General features: G+C 40.7%; 1 protein-coding gene across 1 annotated transcript in view; it reads right to left on the bottom strand.

The window, feature by feature from the left end:
• Window positions 1–21,895, bottom strand: part of SND1 (staphylococcal nuclease and tudor domain containing 1) — a 437,174-nt gene that overhangs the window by 195,119 nt on the left and 220,160 nt on the right. Inside the window, exon 13 of the mRNA XM_004046157.5 lies at window positions 5,589–5,699. Coding sequence (XP_004046205.1) covers window positions 5,589–5,699 — 111 coding nt within the window. The remainder of the gene's footprint in view (window positions 1–5,588; window positions 5,700–21,895) is intronic.

Raw genomic sequence — 21,895 nt, 5'->3', positions numbered from 1 at the left:
AGACACTAGGTTGTTCAATACAATTGCTTTCCTACAGTCAGGCTGGAGCATCAATTTCTTTTCTGAATATATACATCCGATCTTGAAATTGCAAATCTTAGAATTAAAAGATACCTTAAAGGAATAAAGCCCCAACTTCTGAACTAACATAACTTCTGTGTTTTCCTGCAAAGAGCCAGATTCTAACAATTTCTAGGAATTCTTAAAATAAAGCTACTGGTAGCATCAGAAGATGTACATAGATGATATCCCCCATGTATAAAGAAAACAGCACACAGCCACGTTTTGATCGGACTCTAAACATTACCAACTTGTATTCAGTGTCCATAACATGCTCAACAAAAGCTCCACTTGGAAGACATCTAGCATGATGACAAAATTCACATTCTGGCCTCTCCAAAATCAAAACTTGGATGTGTTACACCAAATACATAAAATAGAGCATATGAAAGATTTTTATGACACTTCAGAAAGTAAAAAGGGTCCCGGTAATGACTCACTATCTTGGAAATACCGCCGAAGGATATACGGAATATTCCCTGAAGAAGTTAAAAAGCTCTGCCTAAAGTTTGGAAGGCTCGTCAAGACTAGGCATATGTAGCAGGCCAGCTAACTGAGAAACACTAAAACAAAAAGAAGAACTGGAAATGCTGGAAAGTCAATATGGGAATCAAACAGGAACATGCAGAACAGAAATAATGTTTCACACTCCCTAAGGAGTCCATATGATGCTTCTAAAAAGGGAGACCAAGTTCAGGAGTGTCACAGAGAACTGTGGGTCAGCTGCACCTAAATTCGGGGGGGGGGGGAGGGAGGGACAAAAAACAGAGGCTACACACACTGGAACTCTCAGAACTGTGGGACAACATCAAGGGCTTTTCAACGAAGTCTATGAGATAAACAAGACCTGAGAGTATATGAGAAAATGCCAAAACCTTATCTTGCTAGGACATAAGGTAATGAGGCAGGGGTCAGCTGATGATAGACAACAGAGCTGGAAAGGAAGGCCAGAAGGCCGAAAGGCCGCCTTTTGGGAATGTGAGGTTTATTTACCCTTTAAACAAAAAAAGATGTGACTTCCTCTAGATGGGCCATGTATTTAAGACATTATGAGGGTTTCCCAGAAGCAGAGAGGCACCTGAGTAAAGGAGCGCTGAAGGGTCAGCGAACTGAACAGAGCTGCTGATGTGGTAGAGTTTGTTTCTATGCAGGCAGGTGGATATGCTTGAAAGCAACAGGCAAACTGCAAATTGGTATTCTTCTTCCCCCTCTGTCTCATCTAGTCTCCCAATGAGTGCCTACCACATCACTCCCTGAGCGCCCATGAAATGATATGAGAAAGGTTGGCAGATCATATCCCTTTGCAGAGGAAGTAGGGGCTGCAGAGCCCTGAGAAAGCTCATCAACTTCTAGGCAGGCAGCTGTGCTGACCTAAGTCAGACAAGTTTAATGGGCTGCCCTTTCCCCAAAGCTTACAATGTTTCTCTGAAAGTATAATGGCCAAGCAGTGCACTGGAAAGCAAAGTCAACAGAAGAGCACTCTGCACCACTGCCGATATCACCAGCAATAACCAGGGTCAAAGAAGTCTGTTGGAATCAACACCCTGGTAGGGAGGAACAGAGCAGAATGATGCCTTGCCACCTGACCTATTATTTACCTAAAGAGTGTCAGAATGAATGACTGATATGAATGTGGCAGATGTTATGAATTTGGCTTTTGCCAAAGCATTAAATACAGTACCTTAAGAAATTTTGCTTGGGAAATTAATTCAAACTGGCTTGGTTCAGTACACAATCGCTGAAGATTAAAAAGTGGCTGAAGAATAATAAACAAAAGACAGTTAAGTGACAGTTCAAGCAGTGAGAGACTTGGGGTCAACACCAAAGCCATTCTTGTTTAGGGGTTTTATTCAGGGCCCAGAAAAGGAGTAAACAACTCACTAATGAGATCTGCAGAGGACACGAAGCTGGGAGGTAGAGAAAATGCATTGACAGGGGCATAAAATCACAAAGCAGAGTTCACCTAGAAAACATACAGCTAATCTATCTAGGAAAAAACAACCCTAAACTCAGATAATATTCAATACCTGGCCAGATAAGGGGCAGAAGCAGCAGTGAAAGAGCTCTGACACGCTGTAACGTGAGAGAGGTGAGAAGAATGCTAAGGGAACATGGGGAATGTGTCATAGGAGAACGAGGTGCTTCAAACTAAAGGCAAACTCAAATAAGCCAGTGTCAGGACATAGGTGGTCTTGAAAAGTGGTCAACTTTACCATTTTCAAGAAAGGGAGGCTGCAGTGAGTCATGATTGTGCCACTGCATTCCCGCCTGGACACAGAGCAAAGCCCTGTCTCAAAACAACCACAGCCACCGAAACAAAACACCAAACCATGAGGATGGGGATTCTGCACTGAAAATCTTTTTTAATGGCTACAAAACCACCATTCCTATCTAGCAAGCATTCTGATCTTTCTTGAATCTGACTTCACTTTCCTGGGAGTTAGCATCGAGAAGATGGCACCAGGCTTAGAGTCCTGGGGCTCACTGACAAGACTGCTCCAAATAAAAATTCATCACAGTTCATGCTGAGTATTTCTCCCCATTCTTTATGGGGCCTGTATTTCCTTATGGCAATGCCTCATGGGCATAGGGAAGTGGTTAATTCTCTCCGTTTACTCAACCTGCAACAGTGCAATGACCCTGAAGCCAATTTTCTCACCATCAGTCTGAAAGCAATGGCTCAACACAATTATCTCTAGGCAGCTCACTGCCTTAACAAGCAAGCATCTTGTTACATTACTTCTGCACAAAATAAGCACTAGACTAAAAAGGCTGTTTTCATTTTAAAACCTAAAACTTAAAAAATTTTCACTATCTATGAATACTCATTAAGTATTATAGCACAACATGGCTATTTCTAACAGCATAATAAGAGAGCTTATTCTGGCCTCACTTTCCAGAGCAGCCCTGCAAATTATTTCCATGCTTACCTGCCTGTCAGAATTAACATATTCACTGGTGGCAGTGTGAAGCCTGCGTGGAAAATATAACTATACGTTCCACTGTATTGCTGAGGGCTCCTGCTACTCTGGAAATGCATAACCTGTTCTTCAAGTTACCATCAGATTGGGCTGAATATGCCCAGCATGGACCCACCTCCCAAATCCCATGGATAATTTAGTAATTGTTCCATTTCCTACTGGAGCTGGATGATCAAACAGTACCAAGACTAATAATCCAATTAAAATAATAGGCAAAATATTTGAATAGACATTTCTCAAAAGAAGACATAAAAATGGCAAACGGGCGTGTGAAAAGGTGCTCAACATCACTGATCATCAGAGAAACGCATATCAAAACTACAGTGAGGTATCATCTCACCCCAGTTAAAATGGCTTATATCCAAAAGACAGGCAATAAATTCTGGCGAGGATGTGGAGAAAAGGGAGCCCTCGTACACTGCTCATGGGAATATAAATTAGTACAACCACTACGGGGAAAAGTTTGGAGGATCTTCAAGAAACTAAAAATAGAGCTACCATATGATCCAGCAATCACACTGCTGGGTATATACCGCCTAAAAAAGGGAAATTAGTATATCGAAGAGATATCTGTACTCCCATGTTTGCTACAGCCCCGTTCACAACAGCCAAAACTTGGAAGTAACCTAAGTGTCCATCAACAGATGAACGGATAAAGAAACTGTGGTACTTATACACAAGGGAGTACTATTCAGCCATTAAAAAAGAATGAGATCCTGTCATTTGCAACAACATGGATGGAATTGGAGGTCATAATCCCAAGTGAAATAAGCCAGGCACAGAGAGAAAAAACACTGCATGTTCTGACTTATATGTGGGATCTAAAAATCAAAACAATTGAACTCATGGAAACACAAAGTAGAGAGGTTACCAAAGGCTGGGAGGGGTAGCGAGAAGGTGGAGGAGAGGTAGAGATGGATAATGGGTACAAAAAAAAAATAGCTTGAAAGAATCAATAAGACCTAGTATTTGATTGCACAGCAGGGTCACTATAGTCAATAATAATTTAATTGTACATTTCAAAATAACTAAAAGAGTATAACTGGATTGTTTGTAACATGAAGGATAAATACTTGAGAGGACAGATACCCCATTTTACATAATGTGATTATTACTCATTGCATGCCTGTATCAAAACATCTTATGTAACCCATAAATACATACATCTGTTATATACTCACAAAAAATAAAATTAAAAAAATTAAAAAAAAAAAAAACAGAACCAAGATCATGAGAAATCATGATCACATTTCTCATCATGAGTTCTTTGGGACTGTCTTGCTTACTGATAATATAGGTAGGGAGAGAAGAAAGTAAGGAGGTTTATGAGAAAACACCAATCACGAACTACATATTTTAAATGACCATTAATGAGCCTTAAACAACCAAAGATGTGAGTATTTTCACTGGATTCTTTGTACTTAAGAATGAGGTCCTCAACAGGGTCTATTGGGAAAAGCGCACAAGAAAGAATCCAAAAGCCACAGCAGCCTGACAGACTGATTTCTCGGCTGACATTCTGTGTGACATTCTACAGATGCTCTATCCATCAGGATGTGACACGGTGTTAGAGGTAAATGTCACATATCAGGGCAATGTTATGGGCCAAAGAGCAAGAGAAGTGATCTCAATGACAAAATCTGAAGCCGAGATTAGATAACATGTGCCCAGAATCATTCCTCCTCTAACTATAGAAAATAACCTGACAATTACCAAACTCCTAGAACTAAATGGGTCCTAGAGGCTATGGAAAAACTGCTGAGTGAGGCAGGCCTCTGAAATCACGTTTAAACAATGGATATATTTTGGTTGAGTCCAAGCAGTCTGCTGAGCTATCCAAGTCAGTTCAGCAATAAGTAGCTCAGTTCTTGCTCTGTTTCCCAGGAAGTCTGGGAATCACTCAACTACCACACTACCCAGTGACAAAAGACTCCCTGAGTAAGAGCCTTGAGGGATGACAATGGCCAGAAATACTGCTGAGCAGCATGCATGTCCTTGGGGCAACAAGCCACAGGGATGAAGGACAAAAGTAAAATGTCACAGGGCTTCTCAAATGGTCTCCTGCCAGCTGTCAGAAGTGTTTGAAACTAAAACTCATTTCCTAATAAATGTTTTCTTTCCTTTGTACATGACAAAAGGTCTAGAGGTGGTAAATGGGAGGGGCTAGGAGTAGAGGCCTTTGGAGGTAAGAAACAGAGGCAAATGTACTACAGACATAAGCACGGCTTCACAGTCCCAGAATGATGATAAACATATCTCCTATAGAGCACTCATTCATGCTTTCTTTTATACAGCTACAAAGGGAGATCATATCTAATATATACCTATTTTACATATTTTTTAAAATGGAAGACCAAGTGCACTTAAACAAAATTAGACAGCAAGTTCAAAGTGTGTCCTTCTTTTCATGGGGAAAATCTGGAATAATAATACATGCTTTCTCAGCATATTATTTTCCAACACATTCTGCTCAGGTATAGGCACAAAACTGGGAAAGAAAAAAGTGAGGGTGTGGGTGCCCATGTGTTAAGTAATGTTTGGTCTTACCTGGCCTCTGCAGCAAGCAGTTCATCGTAGTGTGATGATCTCTGGTCATCATCCTGCCGGTATCTGATCACTGTGGCTAGACCTTTGCTGACAAGAGCCTCAGCAATGTTTCTGCAACAGAAAAGATAGGTCAGTGAGCACTAGAAGTGCATATGGGGCTCAGTCAACAGAAATAATAATAGTTAGCACCTGGAGGTCTTAACGCATTCTGGCAGAGGGAGAGAGAAGCCAACGTTACAAGACCTGTGAGTTGCTAAGCTAGAAATCCAAATAAAAGGTTAAATAACAAAGTTCCCTAGCTCAGCATTTTTCTGGTTAGTACAGTCAGATGCTGTATCAATCCATATATTAAAAACTAGCAAAAAAAAAAAAAAAATCTGTAAAAAGCCCACATTGCACCAGGCTATTTACAGAATGTTATAAACAAGCCACTGCCCTCAAGAAAAGTCTGCTATAAAATATTAGGCACATAGAGAAAAAAATGGAACATATAAAAGCATGACCTAAATTTCTCAAAATCTTTCTAGCCGACAGAACAACCAGAAAATGTCTTCTTTTAGTTTGGCAACGTTAGAAACATTGGTTTTACATAACGAAGTGTTTCTCTTATAAGAACTCCTGAGAGTAGATCTTCTACCCAAAGTGGGCTTGGAAAAGATAAGACTATGAATGAAGAGAGAAGAGGCAGGCAGGAGGGAGGCATTCTAGTAGAAAGGAAATTCTTTGTGCTGTGGCTCATGTCTATGATCCCAACACTTTGGGAGGCCCGGGTGCTGGGATCACTTGAGCCCAGGAGTTTGTGAGCAGCCTGGACAACACAATGAGACCCCCATCTCCATAATAAAAATTTAAAAATTAGCCGAGTATGGTGGTGCATGCCTGTAGTTCCAGCTACTTGGAATGCTGAGGGAGGAGGATCAGGAGTTTGAGGTTGCTGTGAGCTGTGATCACACCACTACACTGCAGCATGGGTAACAGAATGAGGCCCTATCTCAAAAAAGAAAGAAAAAAGCAAATCAAGATGGGGAACAAAGAAAGTAAACAGTATAAAATCTGAGATGACCAGTTTTGGAGCAATACTCCATGGGAGCTACAAAAAATCTCAGGTTAGACTCTAATGCAAAGTAATTCTCAAATGCAACAAATCTTTTTTTTTTTTTTTTTTGCCAGAATAAGAAAATTGCTCACACTTGGGAATGAGAGATGCCACTCTATGTGGCCTGCATCTACTAGCTAGAGAAGGATGGATGGGAAATGATATGCAGACACTTAATGATACATATTTGAATGGTTCCTCCCCAACCTGGAAAGGGAACTTTGTTATGAACAATCAAACTGCAAAAACAAATTTTCAAAAATTAAGTATAATTAACTACGGCAAATACTGGAAAACAAGAGGCATGATATTATTGAGGGAGAATGGTGGTTATGTCTTTCTTTCTGTCTGTCATAATTACACCAAAGGCCCTACTCATACCATCTGGTTTGCTGCCCTTTAGGGAGAGGCTATGGTAAGCAATAGGCTACCGTGCCATATGCTATGACTGAGTATTGTTTGAAAATGTGGTTAACTCCTAACACACCAGTGGTTCTTAGAAAGTCATACTGTGGGGATGCTGGGAGCTGAACCAACCAGTATCTGTGCATGTTTACGCAATTTAAGGGCTCTATTCGTCAAAACCCAGGAGAACATGCTTTTTTTTTTTAAAGAAGAAAAAATAAATGTGTTGGTAGAGCAAGGAGGAAAAGATGCAGTGGCTGATTATCTTCTCATTATATGCCCCTCGGATGTCTGTTTATCTACTGCCAGCACGGTATTAATATCTCCAAACCGCCACGGAATTAGCACTTCTCAAAATCCACTCCCACAAAGAGGCTGCTTTGCTGGCCACCCTGTCTCCTGAGTCACCACATAAGCGTGCTGGCAAATGCTGTCATTATCACAGAGTTGTGTTTGGCAGCATGGAGAAGGCAACAGCCTCAAATCAGCAGATGTAGATGTTGATACATGGTGAGGATTTAACTAAGGTTGTCACTAAGGGGCCCCAGCAGGGAACAAGAGAGGCTCCACCCATCAAAGAGCTAGTAAGAAGGCTGGGGAGTGGCATGGGGGACAACTCCACTTTTGATAGTTTGAGATGTCCTGGCTGTTTTAAATGCCAAGAAAACAAAGAAATATTTGTGACTGCATTTTGAATTACTGAGCATTGACATTTTACAGTAAATACATGGGGTTTGGAGGAGAAAGTGGGAATGGCAGAGCAGGCAAGGAAAAATTCACACAAACAAGCTTTGATATATAAAGAAAAACAACACAAATGTTTAATGATCCACCCCAGTTAATGCTGCTCAAATCAATACACAGAATTGCTGAGTACCTGCCTGGCCAGGAAAAACCAAGGGCACTTTCTCTACTCTTCCTTGTCCCTGCCTTCTTTATCCTATCAGCAAATGTCTACAAACCAGTTAAGACCTGCCATATGGAGTTCCTGAGGCCTTAGATTCCCAAATCACTCCACACCCTGCCCACTAACTTTCTTCTCTCTTTCCTTTAAAGCTCAGCATCTAAGCCATGTCCTCTTAGCTTCTTATCCCCTAATTATAGATTTCTCCTGGAGGAACAGTTGTGATGCTGGTGCTTAGCGGTAACAAGAGTAAAAATACATGAAATGATAACAACCATCACTATTGGGCATTCACTACGTGCGATGCATATGAGAACCACATGTGTTCTCTTCTTGGTGGGTTCCCCATGTGATACACCATCACAATATATGGCAATTATTCATTCATTGTTTATCTTCCTTGGTGAGTGATAAACTCTGTGAGGGCAGGGGCCATGCTTTTCTTGCTCTATATCCCAGTTCCAAGCACAGTATTTTGCACAAAGTATAGGGTAGTCTGGCTTGGGGTGTCAGAGCCCCATAGGAAGGTAAGGATGATCACTCATACAAGGTATCAGAGTTCAAGCTGGGTGCAAACATCCACATGGAAGGTGGCTCCATAGCCAGGCATTAAAGACTGAGTGTCCACTTGGGAGGGGTGACATCAGTGTTACAAGATTGGTTACACTAAGGAATATCAATCCTACCAGTGAAAGCACTAAGGATAAGCCAGGTTTCTCACTGTCAGAGTAGGTATATACAAATACGGAAAGGAAGAAAACTAGAATGAACCCTGTAGCAGTGGATTGGAATTTTAGGTATTTGTGTGAACTCATGGTATGTTGGTTCAGGTTCTATAAGAGGCACGTGCCAAGAAGGATTAGATGTGCAAGAGATTAATTGGAGAAAACTCATCTCAAGGAAGGTGGGAAGGGAACCCCAGGAGGCCTGGGAAGAGCCAACAGACTGCAGTGCAGGTCAAACCCCTGTGCAGAATGGAGGGAATGAAGGAAGGTTAGATAGGGAACGTCTGAGCTATGGGCCTGTTCCAAAGAGTTTCGTCAAAGCTTGATAAGAAGTCAAAATTGTCCGTCAGAGGAACCCTATGTCCCTCAGCAATAGGCCTGCCTTAGTATCTCTATTGCGCTCCGCTATTGGCTGGGAGCAGCTGGTGGGAAGCATAGCCTTGGCTGAAGTAGCAGTGATTGATTTCAAAGCACAGCAGCTGGGCTGTCAGTCTATTATGTTTCCTGCAGTTGGAGATCCAGGAGGCACATTTTCATGACTGCCACACATGGTTTTCAATAGATATAGATAGATTTAGAAATAAACATATAAAAATAAATATAGATGGAAATGTGGGCTCCTTAGATAAATGGCTAATTTCAGATCTGGGGAAGACAGTACAAGATAAGCCTGGAACATGTAGTACCAGAAAACAAAGAAGTGCTCAAAAAAAGATAGGAGACATGTCCAAAGGACACAGAAGTCCTGGCTCCTACTGGCCAAATTGGGAACAATTTGAGTGTCAAAGAACAGTAGTAGTGGATTATAACTGTTTGAATAAAATGAGATTCCATGAATTCATTCTAATATAAACAAATAAATAGCTTGGGAGTTTAATGAGAGGTGAAAACTATGTAGTTCAAAGTGTCTCCTCACAAAATATCTATTAATTAGAAAGAGTAAAATAGTACCTTTACAGTGGAGAAGCCTGGTAGACACGACTCAAATCAAATGATCAAGACTACCATCATCAATAAATGATGAATCAGTGCTTAACTTTATGGTCATGAAGAAACATCAGACAAGCCAAAATAACTGACCTGTACTCTTCAGAAGTGTCAAGGCCATGATGGTCAAAGAAAGACTGAAGAACTATTCCAGACTAGAGTGACATGACCTCTAACTGCAACACCTGATTCTGAACTAGATCGTTTTCTTGAAGTATTCCATTAGAACAGTTGGCAAAATTTGAGTAGGTTTGTGGATTAGATGATAGCAGTATGTTAATATCCAAGTTCTAATGTTTTTTGAGTATGCAGGAAAATGTCCTGCCTCATAGAAAATGCACGATAAATTATCTGAGGAGAGGTACAATAGATCGGCCAGTTGCTCTTAAAATAGTTGAAAGGTATGCTCTTTGTACAGTTATGTGCAACTTTTCTATAAGCTTAAGTGGTTTCAAAATTAACACAAACACACATTGTGAAGTAAACTGGACAGTTTTAGACAAATTATCAATTGTCAATATATTGTTACTTCCAATATTGTTAGAGGTAGGGAAGGCAGGCAAAAATATGATCAAACAATTAAGGCCTACTACAATTGAATTTTACCCCCTAGGATTCCTGTTCTCTTGTATGGGTATGGAACATATTTTCTCCATGTTGGCATAATATTGGACCCCACGGTTTCACTACTATCTTATAGTGGCTAAGTTTGAGCTTATATTACAACCTGCTTGCATGGAAATTAACTAGAGGGGAAGATGTCAACTGCTCGTCTATCTTTTGGGCAAGACTGCCTGTGAGACCCATGTCACCTGTGTTTGTTTATATCAGGAACCACCTGATCATGCCTAATGGAAACTGTTGACTTTTAATAGAACCCTAAACATCTCTTTTAGTTTGGAGAAGCATTTCAGTCCTAGCACTAATTCTCTTTTTGTTTCCAGCTGACATGGAGAGTGATGGCTTACTGTTAGACTTCCAAGGTTGTTAGGTCCCTTTTTATATGCCGATTGTGAATTATCCATTCAGGCCAGACATGTGTAATTGGAGTAGAATTACTGATACACTCAAGAAAGCAGAATTTATAAATTTGTCTAAAGCAGCATAATGTCATGGCACACAATTTAATGTTCTCTTTTCTTACTGGGCAACTGATCAACTCAGTAGTGTCAGGTTCTGAGCCATCTTTAGCCAGGGGAAAATTTCCTGACCTTTCATTAGCAGCCAAAAGAAATGAATGAGACAGTCAAGTACATGGATCTAGGCTGATTCCACTTTCTCTCCCTCCCTTTCATTCTCTTTTTAAATTGAAGTCCCAGATAATTGAAAGGAGGAAGACAAAAGCTGGGAAAGCATGCAGAAAGTTATCGTCCTTGATTACATGCTGGGAAAACTTGGCTAGGAAAATAATGTTCCAGTGCTCTATGTCCAAAATAATTAAATTCCTCTCCTCTCCTCTCCCCTCTCTTCTCCTCCCCTCCCCTCCCCTCCTCTCTCCTCTCCTCTTTTCTCCTCCGTCCCTCCCTCCCTCCCTCCCTCCCTTCCTGCCTGCCTTCCTTCCCCTCCTATGGGGCTCTGACACCCCAAGCCAGACTACCCCTCTGAGCACATATGCCTTTGATCTGCCTTAATTGCTTTTCCTTTTTTTAACATATATAAAAGGGACAGGGTCATGCCCTGTCACCCAGGCTACAGTGCAGTGGTATGATCATAGTAACTACAGCCTCAAACTCCTGGGCTTAAGGGATCCTCCTACCCCAGCCTCCTGAGTAGCTAGGACTACAGGCACATGCCACCATGCTTGGCTCATTTTAGAATTTTTACTGTAGAGACAGGGGCTTGCTATATTGCCCAGGATGGTTGTGAACTCCTGGGCCCAAGTGATCCTCTCCCCTTGGCCTCCCAAAGTGCTGAGATTACAGGCATGAGCCACTGCGTCCAGCCTCTGCCCCAACTGCTTTAAGAATGAATTGTTTTGGCTGTTGTGGTGGCTCATGCCTATAATTCTAACACTTTGGGAGGGCGAGGCAGGAGGATCTCTTGAGTCCAGGAGATCAAGGCTACAGTGAACCATGGTCACACCACTGCACTCCAGACTGGGTGACAGAGTGTCACACCACTGCACTCCAGACTGGGTGACAGAGTGAGACTGTCTCAAAAACAAAAAAAATTGTTTCCATTTGACACCAAACACCAACCACCGCTAACTTTCCATAGAGTCAAACCATGAAGGAGCAGAGCAAGCTTTTCAATGAGAGAACCAGACTGTGTGTTATGCATTTGCCTGTCCAGTTATATTTACAGCCAAAGGCAATGCATATTTCAACGGGGACAATAAAGATAAAACTTTCCCCATATACATATATACTCTTTCTCACTCATTCATGCATTCTGTGACTTTGAATATTTGGTGCCCATAAGTAGAGCTAACTTAAAAGGAATATACTACTTGATAAAAAAGAACCTGGGTTAAATGAATAAAAATATTATAGGGGCTGAGGGTAAACTTCCCCTTTGCCCTCTGGAGGTTCCCTAAAAATCAGCTGACGAAAGGCAGATTAACAAAAGAAAGAGCATATAAAATTTAATTTTAATGTGCATAGCATGGAGGGAATCATAGAATGATTATCCAATAACCTAGGGTGGAACAGAAGCTTATGTACCCCTCTTCATAGGGGAGGGGTGAGATGGGGAATGTGGTAATTCTTTGAGGAGCAGTAAATCTTCAGGGAGAATAAATGGACCCAGAGAGTGGGAGGCAGACATTACTGGAAGGGGAGAAGTGAAGCTGCACAGAAACAAAGGTTGTCTTATTAAGCCAATAGTCTCCCAGGTTAATCCCTCAGAGCTGCCCTCAGAACTATAGATGAAAAGTCTGAGCATGGTGATGGTGCCCACTCTCTATTATACTCCAGTGGTACATCTTTCCTGATTATCTGGTGAGATCTCTAGAAAGGGGATTTAAGACAACTGCATTTCTGTTGGAAAGAAGCTATCTTAGTCAAATAGGAAATTCCAGAAAGAGTCCCTCCCTGCGCTGTGGGAGACGGTGGGTAGCTGGGTGAGGTAGACAAAATTAAGAGACCTCTGGGCATGTAAAAATGTCACCCTGTGGGGTATCACATTCTGGGCCTCAACAGTATCAAGAGAGTGGGCACAGGGAATAACACCATTATACACACACACTCACACACACACACACACACACACCCCTGCATTCTCCAGCTGAAAAGGATGCAGATAACTCAGTGGCTCTGTTTCTTAGATCTTTATCTAGCTCTTTGAACTTAACATTTTTCACTTACAAACTATCTACATTTTATCCGTCTCTGAGGCATCCATGGAGATCAGAAAAGCCGAATATTTTCCTTAAGGTAAACACATGTGGGCACATATTCAGAATAAAGTAAACCTATAAAGAAGAGAGCCTGCAATATATTTTAGTCATGGGCAAAGGAAAGAAATGAAATATAATTAATAGGGTAGTATATCCATAATACAGTAGTCCCTCCTTATCCGCAAGAAATATATGCTCCAAGACCCCCAGTAAATGCCCGAAATTGCACATAGTACTGAACTCTGTATTTTTTCCTATACATACATACCTATAATAAAGTTTAACCTATAATTTAGCACAGTAAGAGATTAACAACAATAACTACTAATAAAATAGAACAATTATAACAATATGCAAGCATCCATAGCCAGTCGATCTAATTACTGAGATGGCTACTAAGAGACTAAGATGCAGGTAGTGTATACAATCTGGATACAGTGGAGAAAGCGATGATTCATAGCCTACGCTGGAAGGTGAGATATCTCTTCACTGAATGGGGCTCCTCAGAAAGGCACACAATTTAAAATTTATGCGTTGTTTATTTCTAGGATTTTCCATTTAATATTTTCAGACTGTGGTTGATCATGGGCAACTAAAATTGCAAGTCAAGGGGAACTACTACTTCACTGATAGTAGAGGCATATATCTCATGCAGATGCCTGCATGCATGCACACACATATATTTATTACATATTCTTTATGGTAACTTCAAGGCCCTGTGATAAAATCTTATAAACTAAGCACAAAAGGCACCTTATGGCTGTTTACTGTGAGACATCAGGCATGTATCCTAGGCCTCTGTCACCCATGACCCTCAAAAACTCCAATGTCTTAATGCTGGAAAACTGCCTCTACTCCCTTTACACATTGACTATACTTTCCCCACAATTACAGGCATTCTCAGAAGAGCCAGGATGGAGGTCTGAAGGCGACAGAGTTCCGATATTGATTCCTAACATACCACGTGGCTGATCTCACTTATTGTCAGCTATGCAGGGGATGTTTTACCATGGGGCTGATCTAGAAGGAAAGCTACAGGGTGCTGATATCTTTCTTTGCAACTAGGTTAGAAATGAGTAAGGAAGGTCACCACAGGATTCAACAACAGGGTAGAAAGCTCAGAAGACTGAAAAACTATTTTCTTCAGATTATTAGTTCCTTTGCTCATATATATGGAGGATGTGGGCTACCTATCCCAAAAGACAGTTAGCAAGTAGGAAAAATGCTCAATGGTGAACAGGCCCAAAGCAAGGCTCTCTTCAGATCTTCCCTACAAGTTCAGACTAAGACGTCTAACATCCATGTTCTTTCAAGCAGGAACCTGACCATTTCAGACTTGAGACAGATTTGGCTTCTGTAAGCTGACAAAAGAAATCTCTAAAGGGTAAGGGCAAAAATTATAGTTGAGAGAGATCTAGAGACAATGGGCAATGTGCAAATATCTTTTATTAAGTTACTATTTTCCAACCAGGTCTCCAACAAGGAAAAAGTCATAGAAACTAACAGGGAACTTCCAAAAGCTAGTGTGATGGCATCTTCAAGGAGTCACACCACACCCTTCCCACCCAGTGTTTTTTATTCTCCAGTCTTCACTGGTTGAATTCCTGTGAATCTGGATCATCGATATTTTTGTCCCCATTTTTGTTCTTCATATATATCTAGGAGGTACTTCTCACATAACCAAGCTGCATCCGTAGACAGGAGATTCTGTTTTGGAAGCCTCGATAATTGGAAACATTTGAGGTGGCACACATGCTTTATAGATTTACTAAATCTCTCTCCCACCTTCTTCACTATTTTTCACTTCCCCCTTAAACTTATGTAGCTCTAAAAATGACTGAAATTGATTTTTTAAATCCGTTTACTCTGATTAACAATTTAAAGCCCATTCTCTGTTTAACAAGTCCTGCCACCAAGAAAACCACCAGAGGATCAAAACAGTGGCTAGAGACTTTCCCAGAATTCATAATACAGATTGAAAACGGAGAAAAATACAAATGCTTCGACATCCCTAGCCAGGCTTTGGTAACTAGTGTGGAGTGACGGGAAAACCAAGGGTTGTCAAGAGCTGCAGCGCCTTGGGGCAGGGCATCCTTACTCCAGGCTGTGAGAGCCAATTGTCTATAACCTTTGACAACCCACCAGCTCAGCTGTGGTTATATGGCAACAGAAAGGCATGACCCCAAAAAGTCAGACTCATGAATGGGCAGGTATGGAACTTAGAGCAAATAAAGCAAAAAGAATATTCTCCTAAATGAATCTCTCTAATAAGTTTTAGTTCATATTTAAGGAGCATTCAGAGTATGTACAGGTCTGTGATCGTAAATACAACCGAGAGTTGAGAGCATTTTCTAGATACTGGAGATACAAAAATCAAGAACTCATGGGAACAATGACTGTGCATTAATGAATCCTAATCATTCGTCCTCATGGGAGGAGGAAGTGGAAAGAAAACAATGAAGATTGATATATGGACTTAGTCCTATTTTAAGAACTCAAAAGGATGCATGGTTAGAATGAAACCAAAGGACACCCATAAACAACACTGGTAGAAATGCTGCATGAAAGAAACAAGGGAGGTAGGGAAGGGGAAAGAGAAGAAGGAGGAGAGAGAACGGGGAGAAAAAAGTCATTCCATAAAATGAAAACAAGACTTTTTTGTAGACAAATACACCCTTGAATCCCTACAGCACATACCCATCGAAACTTCATTATTAATAAGCAGCTCACATTTGAGCCCTGACAAACACCTCTCCAGCTTCAGAGGCCACATCTCACTGAGTACCAATAGCTCCCTTCAGTTTGGGAAGAAAAGAAACAAAACCAAAGACACCTGGGGTTTTAAAAGTGGGTGATCGGCTGGACGTGGTAGCTCATGTCTGTAATCCTAGCACTTTGGGAAGCCTAGGTGGGTGGATCCCTTGAGCTCAGGAGTTTGAGACTAGCCTGGGCAACACGACAAAACCTCACCTCTTATAAATAAATAAATAAGAAGGATGATAGAGAAATGTCACTTCATAATCCTCTAGCCAAAAGAGCTACTGGTCTGCTCCAAGGCATCTCTGAGAAACAGCATACCCATTACCTCATTTCTACTTATTCCCTTCCTACCCAGGAAGGCAGTATTTGGAATTGGTCAGCATCTACCTGAGATCTCAGGAAAGAACAACAAACGGGCAGAGGAAGATAAGATAGAAATATACATGGAAGCAGTAGAATTCAACAACTAACCCACTTTATAAAGCTGGCAAGTGGAGAATACAGTGTTAAAAATATGGGCCAAAGCAATTTAGCAAAAGAGAAGGAAGAAGGCATAACATCAAACAGTTATATCAAATAGTTATGCTTAGTAAATAGACAATTTTGTTCTGCCCCCAGGATTTCTGCAGTACTGTAATCTTATTGCCACCTCTTATTTGATAGTCTCATTTATTCAGCAATATCATGGTTATGGCTTTATAAGACAAGTAAAACTGGTATTAGACTCTACTATGCCAGCTCCTCTCTGAATACCACTGCACTTCCATGTCAGCAAAATATCTAGGGAAGTTAGGACATGATGAATGTTGGCTGAAGTATGCAGGGCATATTAAATATAAGCGGTAATAAAACAATGTCCATCTTCAAATATCTAATATTTTCCCTGATCTTCAATCATCACAATGAGAGAAGAAAAACAAGAAAAAGAAACCTGTTCAATAGAAAGAAACTGCATAGACTTGTCTGAATCTCTCTAAATGACAGAACATGCGGTAATGTCCCCAAAGTGACACTCCTGCTATACAACAAACATACTTCTTTCCCAGAAGGAAACAAATAGATACTTCAAAAACATTAAGATTAGACCAATCAAATACTGGATCAAGCTTGAAGAAAGTAAACTACATGCACTTCCAATCCAACTAAACTGGTCCACTCACTGCTAAATATGCCATGCATTCACATTTTCAACTATCTGCAGGACATGTGAATTTGTATGATTCATCACTGTGTAAAACTCAGCATTTCAAAAATAAAACTCACTTCCCTAGATAAAAGCTTTTTTGAATCTTACCAAATCAGCTCCTCCTCCCAACAGCCCTATCTGGAGGACCATCATACTCTCAGCACCTGGGCCTGACATCTCTCTCATTCCTGTATAAAAATCTCTGAACTCAAACCTACAGTGTTTTTCCCATGAACATTTTCTTTTCGATTCTCTCTCTACCCCAGTTGAGGCTCCTACTGCCTCTCACAAGGACTATTACAGCCTCCCATACCTGGTCTCCTGGTGATGCTGACCAATTCCAAACACTGTCAGCTGAATCTTCTTAAAGGATTAGGTTGGCAAGTAATCCTCATTCTTAAACACACCACAACCACCACAGAAAACTTTTTTAGAAATTTTCTAATACGAAGACAATCATTAGCATCATATCTGAATAATGACAATGAAGGGGGAAGGAGCAAAGGACAAAGAGAAGGAGAGGGGCAAAGGGGAGCAGGAAAAGGAAATGGATAGGGGAGAGGAGGAAGACTAAAGTTTACTGAGCACTATTCTAAACGCTGTACATTTATTAACTCATGTGATCTTCACAAAATTCTGATGAGATAGGGACTATTATTATTCCCTATTTTACAAATGAGAAACCTGAAGCACAGAAAGGTTACAAAGCTTGTAAGTGAAAAAGAACCAAGGAGGCACACACAGGCTGGAGGTAGAAACATGGTGTTTCTGTGATAAAAAGGACATTGCCAATGACCTTGTCCAACCTATAATCTGAAAACATCTGATGACACAACTCTCATCCATTTTTACTCAAAAGAATATTTCAGACATAATGAACATCTACAGGATGTCCACCATGGAACAGGCATTTAAACACACATTAACCTAATCATCCTAGTAATACAGAATACAAAGGCAGTATATATTGCTTCCAAAAAAGAGAAAAACATTGCAGCCTTGCCACATGTAATCATTTTGTAAGTGGCAGAGCCATGATTAGAAGCCAGGTTTTCTGATTTCAAACCTGGTTTTCTTTTGACTCAATAGTGCCACAATTCCAGGGCAACAGACTATTAAAGGTATTCTACAATCTACCCTCATACCTCTGACCCTATTCCATTAAATCCCTTCCAACTTTCTGCTTTAGCCTGAACAGGCTACTCCTTAGCCACCAACCAAGCCTGGCATTCTCCCCATGCCGGTGCCTGTAGCTGCACCACTCATCTGGCACTCAGCTTTTATTGCTGTATATTATCTTTTCTGGGTACATATCTTGTCTTCCCAACTAGATCATATTCCCTACAGATCCAGGAAGAGCAAAACACTTAGTAGGCACTCAATAAATATTTATTGGCTAGCTGATTGATTTTACTCACTGAGTTCCTAGGAGGTTCTGTGGGCTGTTGGATGAAAACAAAGTAATAACTGACTGAGTCATAGAATTTTTGAGCAAAAAGACTCCATAGAGAGAAACTAATCCAAATGCCTTCATACGCAGATGAAGACAGATCCAGAGAGAAACCAAGGAAATTTTTTAATGAGTTGTTGTCTAAAAGAAAAACAGAGTGACACCAGCATAATGGGCATCTAAGAGCCTTCTGATTCTTAGCCTGTTTCCCTTTATTACACTGCTGTGCTTTTATAATTCTGTAAAATAGAAATAAGTATACTGTGCACATGAATTATCTAGGTTGCCCTTAATACATTAAAAATGTGTTAGCATATTAAAAATAATCTATCCACATATTGTAAATTTGAGCACTTTAGTTCTAATATGTTAGCTAACTTATATATTAAACATTTAATTACAATAATTTGCAGGCCTTCTGGGGATTCGGAGGATTTTTTTGAGGGGTATGGGAGAAATGATTTGAAAATGTCTGATGACCCCTTCTTTTTTCTCAGGATATATTCCAACGTAAAGTAGAAATGTTTATTGTAGATCTAGGTATGTTTCCTTCATTCCTTATTTTTTTTTTCTGCTCCTCTATCCTTTGAGAAACAAAATTTCACAAAAAATATCAGTATGAGGAGTGTGAATAGAAGTATCAAAAAACACCCTCAGCTTCTCTCAAGTCATTGATGGCGGGAGTAGGAATTGAGAGTTTGTGTAGTCACTCAGGGGACTTTTCTCTACTCCACCACTGTCCTAGACTCTGGACTCAAGTCAGCAACCTCAAAGGGTCCTGATACAAAAAATGATTATAGTCATTTCATACTTTTGTGCATAATATGGTCTTTCAATATGTGTTTGAAAGTCAACTTTCACATGTTAAACAATGGATGTAACAGTCAACTGTTATCTCCCTTTTAACATATCACACTGTTGTACTCTTAATAGGATGCAATGCTAAGCTGTACACCACGGAAGATGAAAATCATCAGATGACTACCCTGTCCCTGTCCCTGGCAGGTGGGGCAGAGACACATGACAGAGTCTCTGCCTATTAAATGCTTCTGCGTGGAGAGTAATACAAAATAGAGGGAAGAGTCAAATTTCATTTACAGTGGTGTCCTGCCCCTGTGACACCATAAGGGAGGGTGTCCTGGCCAGACTGCTCCTAATTAAGACAACAAATCTGCTTCCTGCTTCTTGGCCCTTTGCAGGAGCCCTGTTCTCCATCTATTTTCCAAGCCTGATGCTCCAGTGAGTTCTATTAGCTCTTCATAATGTCCCATACATCTTCCTTTTGTTTAGAATAGTCAGAGTTGTTGTTGTTTCTTGCAACCAGAAGGATCTTAACAGTACATTATGAGGTTTGATTTCAAGAGTTGAATAATAAAAAGTCAGCTGGGTGTGGTGGCATGTGCCTGTAGTCCCAACTACTTGGGATGCTGTTGTGGGAAGAACACTTGAGTCTAGGGGTTCAAGGAAGCAATATGCTATAATCATGCCTAAGAATGGCCACTGCACTCCAGTCTGGGCAACACAGCCTGTCTCTTAAAAAACACAAAACAAAACAAAACAAAATAAAAATAAATGGTCCCTAAGCCTGAGTTGCATAGGCCATGCTTTCTTCTAAACTAGGAAACACGGGAGCCCAGGCCCAGCGTGAGACGTAGGTGACACAGTTAGGCTTCAAGAAGTCTTGAAGGCTCAGGTAAGGACATACAACAGGATTTTCTCTTCTCGGGCTTGCCCTGTATTACCCAATTCCCATTCCAGCTGCAGTGTCTAAGGTGGGTGGTTGGGCAAATCCCACTCCAATTACGGAGTCCAGGAAAGGTGGCTGGGTAGTGATTAATCTTTAATCCTCTGCTTAGGTACTTAGGATAGAGTAAGAGGGAAGGACTCTGTCTTGCTCTGTCACCTCACCACTAGCTGAGTAGGAACTTAATGACGTGTTCTCTACCTGAACACATAAATTCCTGTGAGGTTCCCTAACCCACCTGAAACCCAACAGTTTCAGTCACCCTGCTCAGAAAAAGGAGAAAGGCAAGAGAAGACTGGTGATGAAGTGAAGGTGGCTTCGAGGATACTGCCACTGGGTGAAGAATAAAATCAAGTTTAGAAATATCCGTGAACGGCATATTAAAGGGTGGAATATATAAGAGATGAGTATCTTAAAGTCAAGAACATATCAATCTCTGGTTTTCACAAAGATACCACTATATTCCAGCAAAGAGATCAATTTAGGTGCTCTTAAGAATGAATGAACAAGGTAAATGTGAGGTAGGTCTGTTGTTGGTCAAAGAGATATTCTCCTAGTTATTTTCTTTACATTTCTAATCAAATATGACACCCCAACTACATTCATTTTCCCAATAGAAAAAAATCGATCGCAGACAGTAAACTTCTTACCAGTTAAAATAATTTCACATTTGTAGGTACCAAAAATATATTCAGCTTTTAGCTTAGCTTATTATGTTTGTTTTCTAAAGCTTAGAAAAGAGGAAACCAACATTCTAAAAAAGATTCACTGCGTGGCAGAGTCGTGTGTGTGTGTGTGTGTGTGTGTGTGTGTGTGTGTGTTAAAAAAGGTCTAATGTAAGATACTGTGTCATATCAACACTTTAACAGGAAAAAAAAATCCTCATCTAGATTATAAAAAATAGGTGAAGAGTGAGAAGAGCACAACAAAACAAATGTATATGGCCAAACAGAAATGCTGGGAATAAACACTGATCAATTAATTCTCCATCATCCATACCAACAAAAGAAAGAAGTTACACACAGCATTGGTATTTATTCTTCAGTACTGAAAGTCATCTTATGCACTTCCTCCAGCCCTCTCAGGCCAGAAAGCAATTCTGAGCCTGTTTCACAAAACCCCACATGGCACAGAGCAGGAACACAGAGCAGAGGATCTGGGTTCTAACCCCAGCTCTCTCTATAGCTGCTTCACCTCATGTAAATGTGCTAAGCCTGTGCCAGTTTCCATACCTATAAAATGAGATGCTAGATCTAAATGCTCTATAAAATAGCTTCTAGCTCAGACATATTATAATGAGTTTTCTTTTTGAGACACGGTCTCACTTTGTTGCCCAGGCTGGAGTACGTGGCACAATCCTAGCTCACCGCAGACTCGAACTTCTGGGCTCAAGCAATCCTCCTGCCTCAGCCTCCTGATGAATTAGACTACAGGCGTGCACCACCACACCTGGCTAATCTTTTAAATTTTTTTGCAGAGATGGGGTGTTGCTATGTTGCCCAGGTTGGTCTCACACTCCTGACCTCAAGAGTTCTTCCTGCCTCGGCCTCCCAAAGTGTTGGGATTACAGGTGTGAGTCCCTCCTCCCAGCCTATAATTTTTAACATGAACTACGATCTACTTATTAATAGTCACGTAGTGCATGTTCAATGTAGATTCACAACTTCTATCCATATCTTTATAATGACACTTGATGATAATGTTTGAGGCCAA

The sequence above is a fragment of the Gorilla gorilla genome, chromosome 6 (assembly GCF_029281585.2).
Source record: "Gorilla gorilla gorilla isolate KB3781 chromosome 6, NHGRI_mGorGor1-v2.1_pri, whole genome shotgun sequence".
In the NCBI taxonomy this organism is placed as follows: domain Eukaryota; kingdom Metazoa; phylum Chordata; class Mammalia; order Primates; family Hominidae; genus Gorilla; species Gorilla gorilla.
The sequence above is the reverse complement of the archived record's forward strand: the minus strand, read 5'-3'. Positions and strand labels throughout refer to the sequence as shown.